Genomic DNA, 15,338 nt, shown 5'->3' with positions numbered 1-15,338 from the left:
TGGCTGAGTAATATTCATGTATATCATATGAATATATATACTATGAATATATATTTTATGAATATATGTTACATATATATAAAATCTCATATATTTTTTACCCATTCATCAATCAATCAGTGGACATGGGCTGCTCCATTTTTTGGCTATCGTGGAAAATGTTGCTATAAACATCGGGACATGTATCCTTTTTAATCAATATTTTTGTTTCCTTTGGGTAAATACCTAGTAGTGCAATTACAGGGTCATAGGTAAGTTCTATTTTTAATTTTTTGAGGAACCTCCATACTGTTTTCCAGAATGGCTGTACCAATTATCATTCCCACCAACAATGCAAGAGGGTTCCCCTTAGTCTACACCCATGCGAGCATCTGCTGTTACCTGCGTTGTTCATTTTAGCCATTCTGATTGTGTGAGGTGATATCTCATTGTAGTTTTAATTTGTATTTCTCTGATAATGAGTGAGGTTGAGCCTCTTTTCATGTGTCTGTTAGCTTTGTAATATAACTTGAAGTTCAGAATTATGATGCCTCCAGCTTCACTTTCCTTTTTCAAGATTACTTTGCTATTCAGAGTCTTTTGTGGTTTCATACAAATTTAGGATTATTTGTTCTGGCTCTGTGAGAAGTGCTATTGGTATTTTGTATTTTGATTGGGGTTGCATTAAATCTGTAGATTGTTTCAGATAATATAGACATTTTGACAATATTTGTACCTTGAATCCATGGGTATGTAATATCTTTCCATTTCTTTGTGTTATTCTATTTCTTTCATCAGTATTTTATAATTGTCAGAGTATAAGTCTTTCTCCTTTTGACTAGGTTTGTTTTCAGGTATTTTATCATTTTTGGTGTAATTATAAGTAGGATTGATTCCTTAATTTCTTTTTCTGCTGCTTCATAATTGGTGTATAGAAATACAGCACAATTTTGTATATTAGCTTTGTATCCCAAGACTACAAAATTTGTTAATGGGTTTCTAGCCATTTTTTGGTATGGTCTTTTTGGTTTTCTACCATCCAAATACTAACGAGGCCCGACCCTTCTTAGCTTCCGAGATCAGACGAGATCAGGCGCGTTCAGGGTGGTATGGCCGTAGACTCTTTTTTGGTTTTCTATAGGGAGTATCATGTCATCTGAAAATAGTGAAAGTTTTATTTCTTTTTTGTTGATTTGAATGCCTTTTATTTCCTTTTGTTGTCTAATTTTGCTGTCTAATTGCTATAAGACTTCCAGTAATATGTTAAATAACAGTGGTAAGAGTACATTCCTGTCTTGTTCCTGATGATAGAGGAAAAGCTCTCAGTTTTTCCTCATTGATGATGATATTAGCTGTGGGTTTTTCACAGCTAATATGGCCTTTATGATGTTGAGATATGTTTCCTCTTTCCTTATGTTACTGAGAATTTTTATGAATGGTTTTTATGAAACTGTAGTTTGTCAAATGCTTTTTCTGCATGTATTGAAATGATTGTATGATTCTTATCCCTTCTTTTATTATGTGATGTCACCTTGATTCCTTGGCAAATATTGAACCACCCTTCCAACTGAGAAATAATTTACCATGGTGAATGATTCCTTTAATGTATTGATGGATATGGTTTGCTAACATTGTATTGAGAAAATCTATATCCATGTTCATCAGGAATACTGGAGTATAGTCCTCTTTCTTTAGTGGAATCTTTAGCAGGTTTGGAGTATCAGGGTAATACTGGCCTCATAGAATGAATTTGGTCATTTTTCTTTCTTTTCTATTTTTTGATGCCTGGCTGGGTCAATCTGCAGAGCATGTGACCCTTGATCTTGGTATTGTGAGTCCAAACACCACATTGGAGGAATGGTAGAAGAAAGAAAGAAAGAAGAAAGATGAAAGAAAGAAAGAAAGAAAGAAAGAAAGAAAGAAAGAAAGAAAGAAAGAAAAGAAAGAGAAAGAAAGAGAGAGAGAAAGAGAGAGAGAAAGAAGGAGGAAATGCCTTACAGTTTGAGAAGAATATGGATTAATTATTTTTAGTGTTTTTGTAGAATTTGCCTATAAACTTGTTTGTTTTGATTACTGATGAAATTTCATTACTGATTATTGGTCTATTCAAGTTTTCTATTTCTTCCTGTTTCAGTTTTAGTAGCTATCCCTACACTCTCAAGAGTTTTGATCAGGAATGGATGCTGTATTTTGTGAAATGCTTTCTCTGCATCTATTGAGAGGATCATAAGGTTCTTGTTTTTTCTCTTGTTGATATGATGAATCACATTGATTGTTTTACGAGTGTTGAACCAGCCTTGCATCCCAGAGATAAATACCACTTGGTCATGCTGAATAACTTTCTTAATGTACTGTTGGATCCTATTGGCTAGTATCTTGTTGAGAACTTTTGGATCCATGTTCATCAGGGATATTGGTCTATAATTCTCCCTTTTTGGTGGGGTCTTTGTCTGGTTTTGGAATTAGGGTGATGCCAGCCAAATAGAACGAGGTTGGAAGTACTCCATCTCTTTCTATCTTTCCGAACAGCTTTAGTAGAATAGGTATGGTTTCTTCTTTAAACGTTTGATAGAATTCCCCTGGGAATTTTTGTGTCTTGGGAGGTTTTTGATGACTGCTTCAATTTCCTCCCTAGTTATCAGCCTGTTCAGGTTTTCTATTTCTTCCTGTTCCAGTTTTGGTAGTTTGTCTTTTTCCAGAGATGCGTCCATTTCTTCTAGACTGCTTAATTTAATAGCGTATAGCTGCTCATAATAAGTTTTTAAAATCGTTTGTATTTCCTTGGTATTGGTGGTGATCTCCTCTTTCTCATTCATGATTTTATTAATTTGAGTCTTTTCTCTCTTCTTTGTAATAAGGCTGGCAATGGTTTATCTATCTTATTAATTCTTTCAAAGAACCAACTCCTGGTTTTGTCAATCTGTTCCACAGTTCTTCTGGTCTCTACTTCATTGAGTTCTGTTCGAATCTTTATGAATTCTCTTCTTCTGCTGGGTGTAGGATCCATTTCCTGTTTTTGTCCAGCTCCTTTGGGTGCAAGGTTAGCTTTTGTATTTGAGTTCTTTCCAGTTTTTGGATGGATGCTTGTTCTGCGATGTATTTCCCCCTCAGGACTGCTTTTGCTGTATCCCAAAGATTTTGAATGGTTGTATCTTGATTCTCATTAGTTTCCTTGAATCTTTTTAATTCTTCCCTAATTTTCTGGTTGACCCTTTCATCTTTTAGCAGGATGGTTCTTAACCTCCATGTGTTTGAATTTCTTCCAAAATTCTTCTAGTGCTTCAGTTTTAGTATCAAAGCATTATGGTCTGAAAATATGCAGGGGACGATCCCAATCATTTATTATTGGTTAAGACCTGATTTGTGACCCAGTATGTGGTCTATTCTGGAGAAAGTTCCATGTGCACTTGAGAAGAATGTGTATTCAGTTGCATTTGGATCTAAAGTTCTGTAAATATCTGTGAAATCCGTCTGGTCCAGTGTATCGTTTAAAGCTCTTGTTACTTTAGAGATGTTTGGCACCCTCTGAAACCCCAATTAAAAGTAGATTTTTTCTTCCGAGGCTGTCATTTATTTCCCTTAACCTATCCTCATGATCTTTTGTTTTTTTCATTTTTCCTCAGCTCCTTCCTTGCCATCAACTTATCTTCTGTGTCACTCACTTGTTCTTCTACTTCATTAAACCCCATCATTATGACCTCCAGTTTGGATTGCATCTCATTTAGTTGATTTTTAATTTCAGCCTGATTAGATCTAAATTCTACAGTCATGAATTCTCTTGAATCCTTTATGGTTTTTTTCCAGAGCCACCAGTAGCTTTATAATTGTGCTTCTGAATTGGCTTTATGACATCGAATTGTAATCCAAATTATGTAACTCTGTGGGAGAGAGTACTATTTCTGATTCTTTCTTTTGTGGTGAGTTCTTTCTAGTCATTTTGTTCAGTGCAGAGTTTCTAAAAACAAGTTATACTAGAAAAAAGAAGGAAAAATAAAGAGGAAAAAAGGGAAAACAAACAACAAAAGTTAAAAACAAAAACAAAAGAAAACAAGAAAAAAACAAGGAGGGTTATCCTCTGATTCTATATACTGTAAGTCCCTCGACTTCCCCTGGAGTTTTCCAGCACTGCTCGGTCAAGAACCTGCTCTTCCCCTGTCCTTCCAGCTGGTCTTCTGGGGGAGGGGTCTGCTGTACTGATTCTCAGGTGTGTGCACCTGGGGGAGCTGCCCCACGCCCTTCCAGGTGCACAGCTCAGTGGGAGCTGTTTATCCTGTGAGGCTCCTGCTCACTGGCAGCCCGCTCTGTCCCAGGCACAAAGTGACACAGAGGAACAACAGTGGCAGCGGCCAGCCTTCCAGCCCTGGAATCAGCTCCCGCAGTAACTACTGCAGCTCCCAGTCCGCAGAGGCCTGGATGCCCTGGGGGCCGGGCTGCTGACCTGCACAGCTCGGGGGCACCCGGGGAAGGAGCGCCCTCCCTATCCTGTGTCCTCCTGGCCTCTCCCTGTCCCAAGGGGAGCACCAGATCCTGGACTGTGTCCCCCAGGGCCCTGGGCTCCTGGGTCTGCGCTGCGGGAAGCCCGTTCCTGGGGCCGCGCAGCCCCTCCCCACGGAGCCGCCACCCGATCAGCCATCGGAACTGCTCCCGGGTCCCGCCGCCCTGGGCTCCAGCCCTTTAGGGAGCTCGACCTGCGGTGTGTGGCACGCTCTCCCCTGGGCGCACCCCCTGTTAGTGCCCCTGGGAACCTGGGGGCTCCACTGCCCCTCCTGGGCCCTGCCCGAGCTCCCTGGGAGCGCCTTTCTGACTGGGAAGATTGGTAAAGTTCCTGCTTCTCCGGTAGCGGCTCTCCTGTCCTGGAGGCTCTCGCCCGCGGCCTTAGTCCGGCTCCTCGTGGGCCCCCCCTCCCTTGGATGCTTTTTTATGTATTTTTCCGTCTTCCTACCTTGATAGAAGCACGAACTCTTCTCACTGTAGCATTCCAGCTATTCTCTCTTTAAGTCTCAGGCCAAATTCATAGGTTTTCAGGATGATTTGAAAGTTATCTAGGTAAATTGGTGGGGACGGGTGACTTGGGGACCCTACTCTTCTGTCATCTTGCCCCGCCCTTCCCAATTGAAAAAAATCCGTGTGGAGTCATTTACTTCCAACCCACGTTAAAGGGTCAAGTAGAAGCCCCTGAAACTGTAGACTTTTAAAACACAAGTTAGTGACATGCCACAGATCTAACATAGTCCAAGGCGATGACATGAAGAAAGACCTGGAGTTTCGCTGAATTTAATCTGGGGGACAGGGGGACAAAGACTTGGACTCCAATCAGACTCGGACTTGGACCCCAAGGCTTTGTCCTCTCCAGTTTTTATTAAGAGAGCTAACAGGTTGGCTATAGGAATTATTAACTTTTGGAAGCAGAGAAAAACACGTTTACTTCAAAAGGTAAAAGAATAGGCTATGGACTCCAGGAGGGGGGAGCAAAGGAGCTGTATCTGGAGAACAATGTGGTAAAGAGTTAGTGTGCAGACTCATGACCTCCCATTCCCCCAGTGTGGCCAGCACCATGAGATTCAGTTCTCGGATAGGCTCTACAGCCTGTTCCCCACAGTGACATTAGTTCACTACAGTGACATATGAACACCAAAGAAATAGGGGATGCTTGGGTGGCTCAGTACACTTGAGTATCTTTTATTGTCTCTACCTCCTTTTCTCTTGTCTCTAGTTCTTTCAATTCAGATACTTTCTTCCTAATTCTTTTTAATCTGTTCTTTATCATTCCATCGATTTTTCATTTAAATGCTTTTTTTTTCATTTCTAGAATTCCTCTTTTTTACTTTTTCAAATTTCTCTGGGTTTTTCCCATCACCCAACCCTCAGACACTAACTTCTTATTAGGTAGTCCATCTGTATCCCTTATACTTTGATTCATTCTACATATTAGAATTTTATAATCCATATTCAAGAATTCCATCATTTGGATTTTTTGTTTTCTTTTTCTTTTCTTCTTCTTACTTTTTTTGTTTGTTTGTTTTTTGCTTGGTTTTCAATTTTGATCATAGTTTCCAAATCCTATATGGCCTGGGTTGAGAACAACTGTAGAAGTTGTTCTTCAGCAACATGATCACTAAAGTCTAGGAAATAATTTTGCTTGTGATAAATGGTACATGTAGGGAATTTTGTTTGTTTGTTTTCTTTGAAGAAGATAATGGCAATGGTTATGTGGATGAAACTCTGGAGCTTTATTTTTATGTACTAATATATATCTGGAAATTTAAAAATGAGAAAGATTTTTTTAAAACTTTTTTTCATAGTCTGGAAAATACTACATCTATTTCAAGGGAAGGCAGCCTAAATTTAATCTGCCAAAGGAATACTACCTTAAGTTAGTTAACATATACTATGGTGAAGAATTGGAAAAGTAAGAATTGGGATAGAATTCTTATGTCATCATATAGATAATATTCCTATTATATAATTGTTAATTCCAAAATTACATCCTTGTGGATTTATAATTTATTTTGTCCTTGTGCACTCTGTGCTGCCTTCTCTGTGATTATTTGAGTATTTTTTAGAACTCTATTTCAATTAGTTTATTGGCTTCTAGGCTATCCATGTTTACATTACAGTTTTAGGGGTTGTTCGAACATTACACTACACACTCAACTTTTCACAAGTCCAAGTGGAATTAATTGTGCAGCTTAAGAAATCTTGTACAGAGCAGGTTTATTGATCACCTCTTCTTTCCATTATGGTGTAAAGTTGTCACATATATCACATCTTACATACATGGTAAACACTGGAAGAAATTTGCAAACTTTGCTTTCAATGGTCAAGCACAATGCAAAGAAATTAGCAGAAGATTGTCTTCCATATGTACCTCAATATTTATAACTTTACATGTCCTCATGCCTTCCCAAAGACCCAGTTTCCAAATGAAACTATTACATGTGAACCTGGGAAATTTCCTTCCTTTAGCACTTCTTGCACTGCAGGCCTGCTGGTGATAGATGTTCTGAGTAGTTGTTTGAAAATATCATTTACACTCATTCTGGAAGACCATTAATGATATGGAATTCTGGGTTGGCAGGGTTTTTTACTTGAGATGAATCTTCTATTACCTCCTAAATTTCATTATATGTAACGAGTGTGTAGGCATAGAAAGTGTTGTTATTCTCCTATTGCTTTTAATATCTGTTAATCGGCTTCAGAAATATGTCTACAATGTGCCCACTTGTGATTTAGTTTTTATTTTTTTATTAAGATTTTGCTTGGTTTCCTGAATTTAACTTGGTGTTTTTTTTAACAAATTTGAAGTCGCTTCAGCCATTAATTCTTCAAATACTCTGTGCTCATCATTTCCCCCTCCTTGTAAGATACTAATTATGCATGTCACAACTTTTGGTATTATCATGTTGATCTTTCTTGTAAAAATTGTTTTTGAACACCTTCAGATTGCATCATTATTTTTCTCCAATCCAGAGCATTTGAGGGGGCAAAAGCTAGATGTTTACATGTTGCCCTAGGAGGAAGCACAAACACTGGCTGTAATCAAGGGCAGAGCAACATTTTTAAAATGCTATAATCTTATTTTGCGTCTGCCTGTCTGTCTGCCTGTCGCCAAAACACAACGTGTCAGCTATAATCTTATTTTATCTATCACTTACACTCCTTAATGACCAGAAAATAAAATTTTCAGATTAATAAATTTAGTACCCAAGATTGGACAAACAACTTTGTCCTTTTCACATTTTCTTTGGAACTGAGGGCCTGCATAGAATATACTTTCTACTCGTCTGCAAAAAAGTAAAAGGGTACTACCTTCCTCTGGATTTAGTACTGAAATGAGTACTGTTTATTTGGGATTGAGAACAAACCCATTCTATTCAATACCTAATACAGATTCTCAGAAAGTTAGACACAGAGAAAAGTATCATATTGATCTTTGTATTCTGCCTTCTCTGTGATTTTTCCCCTTTCTTCTTTCTTTTCTTTTTCTTTTTTTTTTGTTTCTTTCCTTTTTATTAGTTTCAGAGACAGACTTTAGTGATTCATCAGGTGCATATAACACCCAGTGCTCATCATATCACCTGCCCTCCTTAATAACCATCACCTAGCTACCCCATCCAACAACCTTTCTCTACAGGAGCCCTCAATTTGTTCTGCATTATTTAGCATCTCTTATGGTTTACTTCTCTCTCAATTTTCATCTTATTTAATTTTTTCTTCTCATTTCTTACTTTCATCTGTTTTGTGTCTTAGATTCCATATATGAGTGAAATCATACGGTATTTGTCTTTCTCTGAGTGACTTATTTCCCTTAGCATAACACCCTCCAGTCCTATCCACATCATTGCACATGGCAAGATTCATTCTTATTAATGGCTGAGTAATATTCCAATTTATATAGACCACATCTTCTTTATCCATTCATCTGTTGATGGACATCAAGGGTTTTTTCATATTTTGGCTATTTTGGGCCAATGTTTGCTGCTCTAAACATTGGGGTGCACTTGCCCCTTCAAATCACAATGTTAGTATCCTTTGAATAAATATCATGTAGTACATTTGCTTGGTCATAGAGTAACTTTATTTTTAACTTTTTGTGGAACCTCCATGCTGTTTTCCAGAATGACTGTACCAGTTTGCATTCCCACCAACAATGTAAGAGAGTCAGGCACAACAATGCTGTCCACTCTCAGCACTTCCCCAAAAGAAGCCAAAGTAATGTTGAACAAGTAAATCAAAGCAGGATGAATCACACTTCTGGACTTCATGCTGTATTATAAAGCTATCATCATCAAGACAGCGTGGTCTTTTTTTTCTTAAGATTGATTTATTTGAAAGAGAGAAGGGGGAGGAGAAGAGGCCAAGGGAGAGTGAGTCTTCCACAGACTCCACCCTGAGCCCAGAGCCTGAGGCCAGGCTAGATCTCATGACCCTGAAGCCATCAACTGAGTCAAAAAGAGTCACCTAACTGACAGCAAGTTCCAGAAATATATCTGTGACACTCTATTTGAGCTTCACACTTGATTACCTCCATGAAAACATTTTTCCATATTTATATGTCTCCAGGGGTTTTGGTGGATCATCTAACTTAAGCTCACTCTACCAAAGATTTTCCATGGCTTCTTATGGGTACATGTGAGACATTAGGCACCTTCTTCAGAAGTATGTAGATATGTCAAAAAAGACTGGGGAAAAAATGGGAGGTGTTCTACATCACAATATTATTTTAAAGTAACTTCCCTCTTACTTTTCTTGCTTCTCAATGGTAAGAAATACATAGATGTGGGTGGGATACACAACACTGGTTGGGAAAGGGCATTTCAGTGTCTTCTTTCCCCAGGACCCAGTAGGTTCCCCAAAACTAGGATCCACACTGGCTATCTTGCCAAACCTTGACAATTCCTGTCAAAAGTTCTTTATTTCCAGAAGAGACAACATGTATAGAGGTCCAGAGTGAAACATTGGGTGAGGAGACTAGAGTTCTTGACCAATAAAGAAAGAACAGAAATTGCAACTTGATTGCAAATATGGAAATGCATGTCCAAAAAAACTTACCCTTGTATAGTGTCCATACATGACATGAACTGAATTTTTAAAACTCTGTTTTAAAATGAAAAAAAAATCTTCAATATATTTGATGGGATTGGTTAAGTCATATTATAGTTCTGATGCCCAGTGAAAGTAATATGTCATAAAAAATTGAGATTCAGACAGATGAGGGGAAGAAGATAGTATCAGAGCCTGAGTTTTTTGGAAATCAGTTTTTGTTGAATATTTGGAAAAGCAAAATAGGAAAATATCACATATACCAAGAATATCATGTGGTGATATTTTCAGGATAATTAGACATTTTATTACTGATCCTCAGATCAGCCGTGTGGGGTGTCTACAATTATAGTCATCATGTCACAGGAGATGGAAATGAAGCAACAAGCTCTTAAGTCAAAATGCCTGATCTAGAGAATACTTGTGTGCCAAGAAGTACTGCCCAAATAATCTTCAAGTAACTCTGTGAATAAAATCTGTATCTATCATATTTCCCAGGACAGGAAATTGAGCTAGAACAGTTATATAAACTGACTCACAGGCCTAAAGTGTGCATTTAGAAGTTACATTGAAGAGGCATGGTTTCACTGCCAAAATCCTTAAACTTTACCCCCCTACTTGCTTATTCCCATTTGTAAATTGATCAGTGACCTTCTGCAAGCATCTATATGATGATGTTCACCACTCTATGAAACTACAACCTATTTGGCACTGAGGAGACAAAAACTAGATGAGAAGTGAAGAAAGTACTAAATTGTCCATCTATTTCCCAATACTTTTCTTTTACAAACCACCTTCTCTATCTCATGAAATATAATGAGAAACATATTCCTAAGGCCATTATGATAGATTAGGTTACTGTTCAATAAAAACTATATTATTACCATCTGGCCACTTTGAAAGGACTGCATCTTGCAGAAAATCCGTGTTGAGTTCAGCTACGTGACTTATTTTTACAATATAATGTGAGTGGAATTGTGATTGATATGGGTTCAGAGTACAGGCGATAAGAATCACATTTCTCTAGCCACTAATTTCTGCTATATAATGTCATATACCAGCTAACCTGCTTTTCCAAGAATCAAATAAATAAAAAAATGTCTGAGTTTAATGTGCACTCTTGAGCCACTCCCATGCATGCCAAGCCTCGATCACTAAAGCCAGTCAAAGAACAAACTGGTAAATTAGAAATAAATGCTTATTTTCCAATGTCAGTGCAATCTTGGCTTGTTTGTAGCCTAACTTTGGTAACTTAGTTATAGCTACCATTTACAATTATATGAATTTGATTTTGAATATTCATATAATTTCTCTTTTGAAGTATATAGAATCAGTATGGAATATGAAGAATGTCTATATTCAAAGAAATAGTTGTATATGCAATATGAATTTGTTTTGCAAATAATTATCCTGTTTAATTTCTCTCCCCCGCTTATAACTGTACTAGGGTAAAAATATCTAAACCATTATCAAATTACTAAAGTTTGTCATGAATTGTGGCAATACCAAAAATACCAAAATCTTCATACTTTTACTCTTTTATTCACTTTAACATTTTATTTTTTACATCAAATATTTTCTAGCATGAGTAGAGAGTGACAGAAGTGAGTTCCTAGAGACTTTAATAAAACCAGATATCTAAAAAAAAAAAAAAAAAAAAAAAAACCAGATACCTTCCAAAATATCTGAAATCCAGGTAAGGAAAGCAACACGCAAGAAGAAATATCAAAGGACATGGGTTATTTTTGATTGAGGAAAACCTAATCTCTATCAAAATGAATCTAATTTGAGTTGTGCTTTACTGAAAGTGATTCTGAAGATAATGTTGGTTCCATGATCTGAGGAAGTGGGGCAGATGTGAAAGGCTCTTATATAGCCACCCTGTGCTGGCTGCATGATCACCCTGAGTGCCTGTTAACAACTGAGTACTCTCAGCCCCACATCAATCCCTTATTGCCCTTACTGTTCTCTGATAATGGAGCTAGGTGCTATAAACTTCTCTCCTTTGTCAACTCACATGAGATTGAGTTATGTTGCTAAAGGCAATTGAGAGACAGTGCAGCAGAAATGGCTCTTCTTTCTGGTTTCTTGGTGTTTTCAGGGCCTTTTGCCAGTATGGCTTGGTAGCCAGCTGCATGCATACAGGGAGTCCTGTGAAATCTTCCTGCCTTCTGCTCTGTGCCTTCTAACACTCTTGCAGAGATTCATCCCTCTTGCCAATCACAGCCTGAGATTTATCTTCACCAAGTTCAGCCTGTGGACTGCGCAGCTGCTCTGTCCCAAGCCAATCTTGTGAGCATATCTGCCTTGCACCTGTGTGTAGGCACATTGTCTTCAATAACATCTACAACCCATCTTCAGAGAGTAGACCTGGCTTCCCAGTGATCTCTCCTTTGGGTCTTCTCCCTCAACCCTAAGAAACTCTTTATGATGTTCTTTATTTTAGCTGCCTTTCCTCTCAGCAGGCTTTCCCTTATAAATGGATAATAATTGTTTATCAAGCATCCCCTGGTTTCTGTCTCCTGACTAATTTTTATTCTGACTGATAACATTACCACTCTATGTGTTCAACCTTTATCTGCAGCCCCTGTGAGGGCTAAGACAAATCAATTAATTTGGAAATATAAGTGGATTGATCACCTTATTGAAGACTTTACAATAATACTCCTTGTCACAATAATTTGTAATTTATGTATATGTTATATATATGTATATATATAATTTAAATAGCTAAAGGTAAGAAATGCATATGTACCTTGAGTATATATTGTTTACAATAATATAAATAAACATTAAAAAATAATTCTGCAACATCATAATGAAACCTCAAGCATACTTTGGACTTTGGGTGATTATGATGAATCCACAGTGATTGGTAACAAGTGAACCATTCTAGTGAGTGATGCTGATAATGAGAGAGGCCATGTATGTGTGTATACAGTGACAATATAGGATAGCTGTGTACTTTCATCTTAATTTTGTTGTGAATCTTGTTCTAAAAATGATTTTGGAGAAAATATTTGTATGGCTATTGAAGAAATGAGAATTATGCTCTTTACAGATGGGGAGATAGCATTACACTAAAATAGGTAGCTAAGTTCTCAGATTTTATACATGGGGAGACAGTGTTATATGGAAATAGGTAGCTAAATTATCTGATGTTTACAAACATATGTTTTTAGATCTAAGCAAGATTCAAAACAACCTTTGTTTGAGTCAAAGTTGAAATATGGACAATTCTTGTTGCTCTCTGAAGAAATCGGCAATCTGAAAGAGAGAGATTATATCTCATTACCCTAAAAATATATAATACAATATTTTGAAGAATAAACAATTTAATTAGACTAATATATGCCTAAATCGGAATATTCCCCATGTAATTTTCCAATGGAAACACTTCAACAATTGTGTTTATATAATTGCTCACATTTGTACTTATTTGTAAGATTAATCCTTCTCAGGCATAAAATACAAAAGTTGTCATGACACTTACGCTTTAGAAAAGAAAGTGGAGACCTTTGTGCACACAGGTGAATTAATACTGATTCTTTGGTAGTCTATAATCCATGAAGAACGAATGAGGTGACTGAACAAAGACTATGAGAAAACAGTTTTTTTAGAAGTTAAATAAAAGCTCTTATACTCATTTGAATTTTATACCAAAATATAAAGTTAATTCTTTATATAATCTTTCAGATTATAATATAATGTTATACACTGGACACATTATAAAAATATCTTAGTAGGACTAAGTGAAGAAGACTAAGAAAAGTAACAATTTCAGGGTTCTGATCATTGATCAAAAGTCAATAATGATTTGTGAAATATCTATCTTTGATAAACTCCTAGAGACTCAAGTAAGAAGAAGCACATCTGTAATCTTGTTACTTAGCACTGCTCTCATGTCTCCCTACCTGCTCATCCTAGCTCAGTGATCCAGATGCATGCAGTTGTATAATTTGGAGCAACTGCAAAAAGCAATAGTGCTGGTGCCATTGGAGAGAATTGATTAGCACTGGGGAAAGGAGAGAAATAGCCCATTGGTTTTTCAGCTCAAAGTGCTGATTTTGCTTGTTAATGAATGAGGAAAACTCGTATATTTACTAGTCAGAGGCTTTGGTCTTCGGTTAAGCACTGCAATCCCCATAAATATAATGGGAAGATATGTAAGAGTATAACAGAGGAGTTGACATGAGATCTCTATACACTTTTGGTCGATGGAAAAAATATGGGCACAGGGAGAGGAGATCAAGATGAAGCCAGTATACAGTAAAAGCAAAAGCATCCTTAAGACCTGATTTTAAAGCTGTGAGCACTCCTCTCCCACATTCACACACACACACACACACACACACACACCACATCACATCACATGGCATTGCAGAAGTAGAAATCCAACTGACTTGCATTGTTTGAACAGAGTTAAAAAAAAAACTATGGACGATGTTGAAGCTACAAAATCACAAGGACAATGCCTAGGAATGAGATAAAAAATTTGAAAAAAAAGAATTTGGAAACACTGAAAAAAAATATCAGTTGGCCTGACACCTGGGTGGCTCTGTTGGTTCAACTTTTGCCTTAGGCTCAGGTCATGATCAAAGGGTCCTGGGATGGAGCTCTATGTTGTGCTCTGTGCTTGGCAGGGAGTCTGCTTCTCCTTCTACCTCTGCCATGCTGCTTCCTGTTTTTCTGTCTCTCAAATAATAAATAAAATATTTAAAGGGGATCCCTGGGTGCCTCAGCGGTTTTGCCTGCCTTTGGCCCAGGGCGCGATCCTGGAGTCCCGGGATCGAGTCCCGTCGGGCTCCCGGCCTGGAGCCTGCTTCTCCCTCTCCTCTGCCTGTGTCTCTGCCTCTCTCTCTCTCTCTCTCTCTCTATGTTTATCATAACTAAATAAAAATAAATTTAAAAAATATTTAAAAATATATATCAGCAAGCCCACTTCAGGAAAAAAATTATGCTGTAAAGTTTATGTAACCTCAAAAATAATAAATCTAAAAACTGAAATAAAAAGAATAATTGCTAATGTTTCAAAAATATCTAAAAATTTTTAAAACCATGCAATGAACTTAGAAGATGTATTCTAAATTAGGGGAAAACATAGGTCAGCATAAACCTCTACTGGGTTATTATGTTACATTTATTAGAAAAAATGCTTTAAACTCATATTTAACAATATATGTATATTACAAAGAAAACTTAGTTCAGATAACTAAATGAACATATGATGGCCTCAACATAGCAAGTAGAGTATATCGAGAAATAAAATATATGAATAAACCACAGAAAAATTTTGTATTTATAAATGCATACCTAAATGAATTTCATTAATAAACTATGGAAAATTTGAGATGCAATAGAAAAAAACTGATGAATCTGAGGAAGTAGTAAAAAAAATTATTCACTCATAGAACGAGAGAAAAAGGAGAGCAAAATTAGCAGAGCTCGGAAATCCTCCAAATAGGAAAACCAGCATAGGTCTAAATACAGTCTGAGAAGGAGAAAAGAAGCAGGAGTTAAAAACATAAACCACAACCAGAAACACCATCGAAAGTTACAGTGAGTGAACAAATTCTTAAATGTATTCTAAAAATATTTTTTAACTTTAGAGGCTCAAGAAAGTAAAAATAACACAGAAATACAGAAAACAATGAAATGACTCTAGAACACATGCAAATACAGACCAAGTAATACTCCTGAGGGAACAGGATTATGAGGTGACTCAAGTCAGTGTGAAAATCATGGAATGAGTTATAGATCTTCCACCTCCAGCAGCCTTAGACCACATACCTACCACGGAATCCGTATCTGCACAA

At 37.1% G+C, this 15,338-nt stretch overlaps 1 protein-coding gene across 1 annotated transcript in view; it reads right to left on the bottom strand.

Moving 5' to 3' along the window:
- Positions 1–6,693: 6,693 nt before the first annotated feature.
- LOC112665386 (uncharacterized) overlaps positions 6,694–15,338 on the bottom strand; it is a 63,102-nt gene continuing 54,457 nt past the window's right edge. The window contains exons 14-16 of the mRNA XM_025455070.3: positions 13,016–13,119; positions 12,728–12,789; positions 6,694–7,489 (exon numbers count right to left, since the gene is read on the bottom strand). Coding sequence (XP_025310855.3) covers positions 7,470–7,489; positions 12,728–12,789; positions 13,016–13,119 — 186 coding nt within the window. The 3' untranslated portion in view covers positions 6,694–7,469. The remainder of the gene's footprint in view (positions 7,490–12,727; positions 12,790–13,015; positions 13,120–15,338) is intronic.

The sequence above is a fragment of the Canis lupus genome, chromosome 27 (assembly GCF_003254725.2).
Source record: "Canis lupus dingo isolate Sandy chromosome 27, ASM325472v2, whole genome shotgun sequence".
Taxonomy (NCBI): domain Eukaryota; kingdom Metazoa; phylum Chordata; class Mammalia; order Carnivora; family Canidae; genus Canis; species Canis lupus.
The sequence above is the reverse complement of the archived record's forward strand: the minus strand, read 5'-3'. Positions and strand labels throughout refer to the sequence as shown.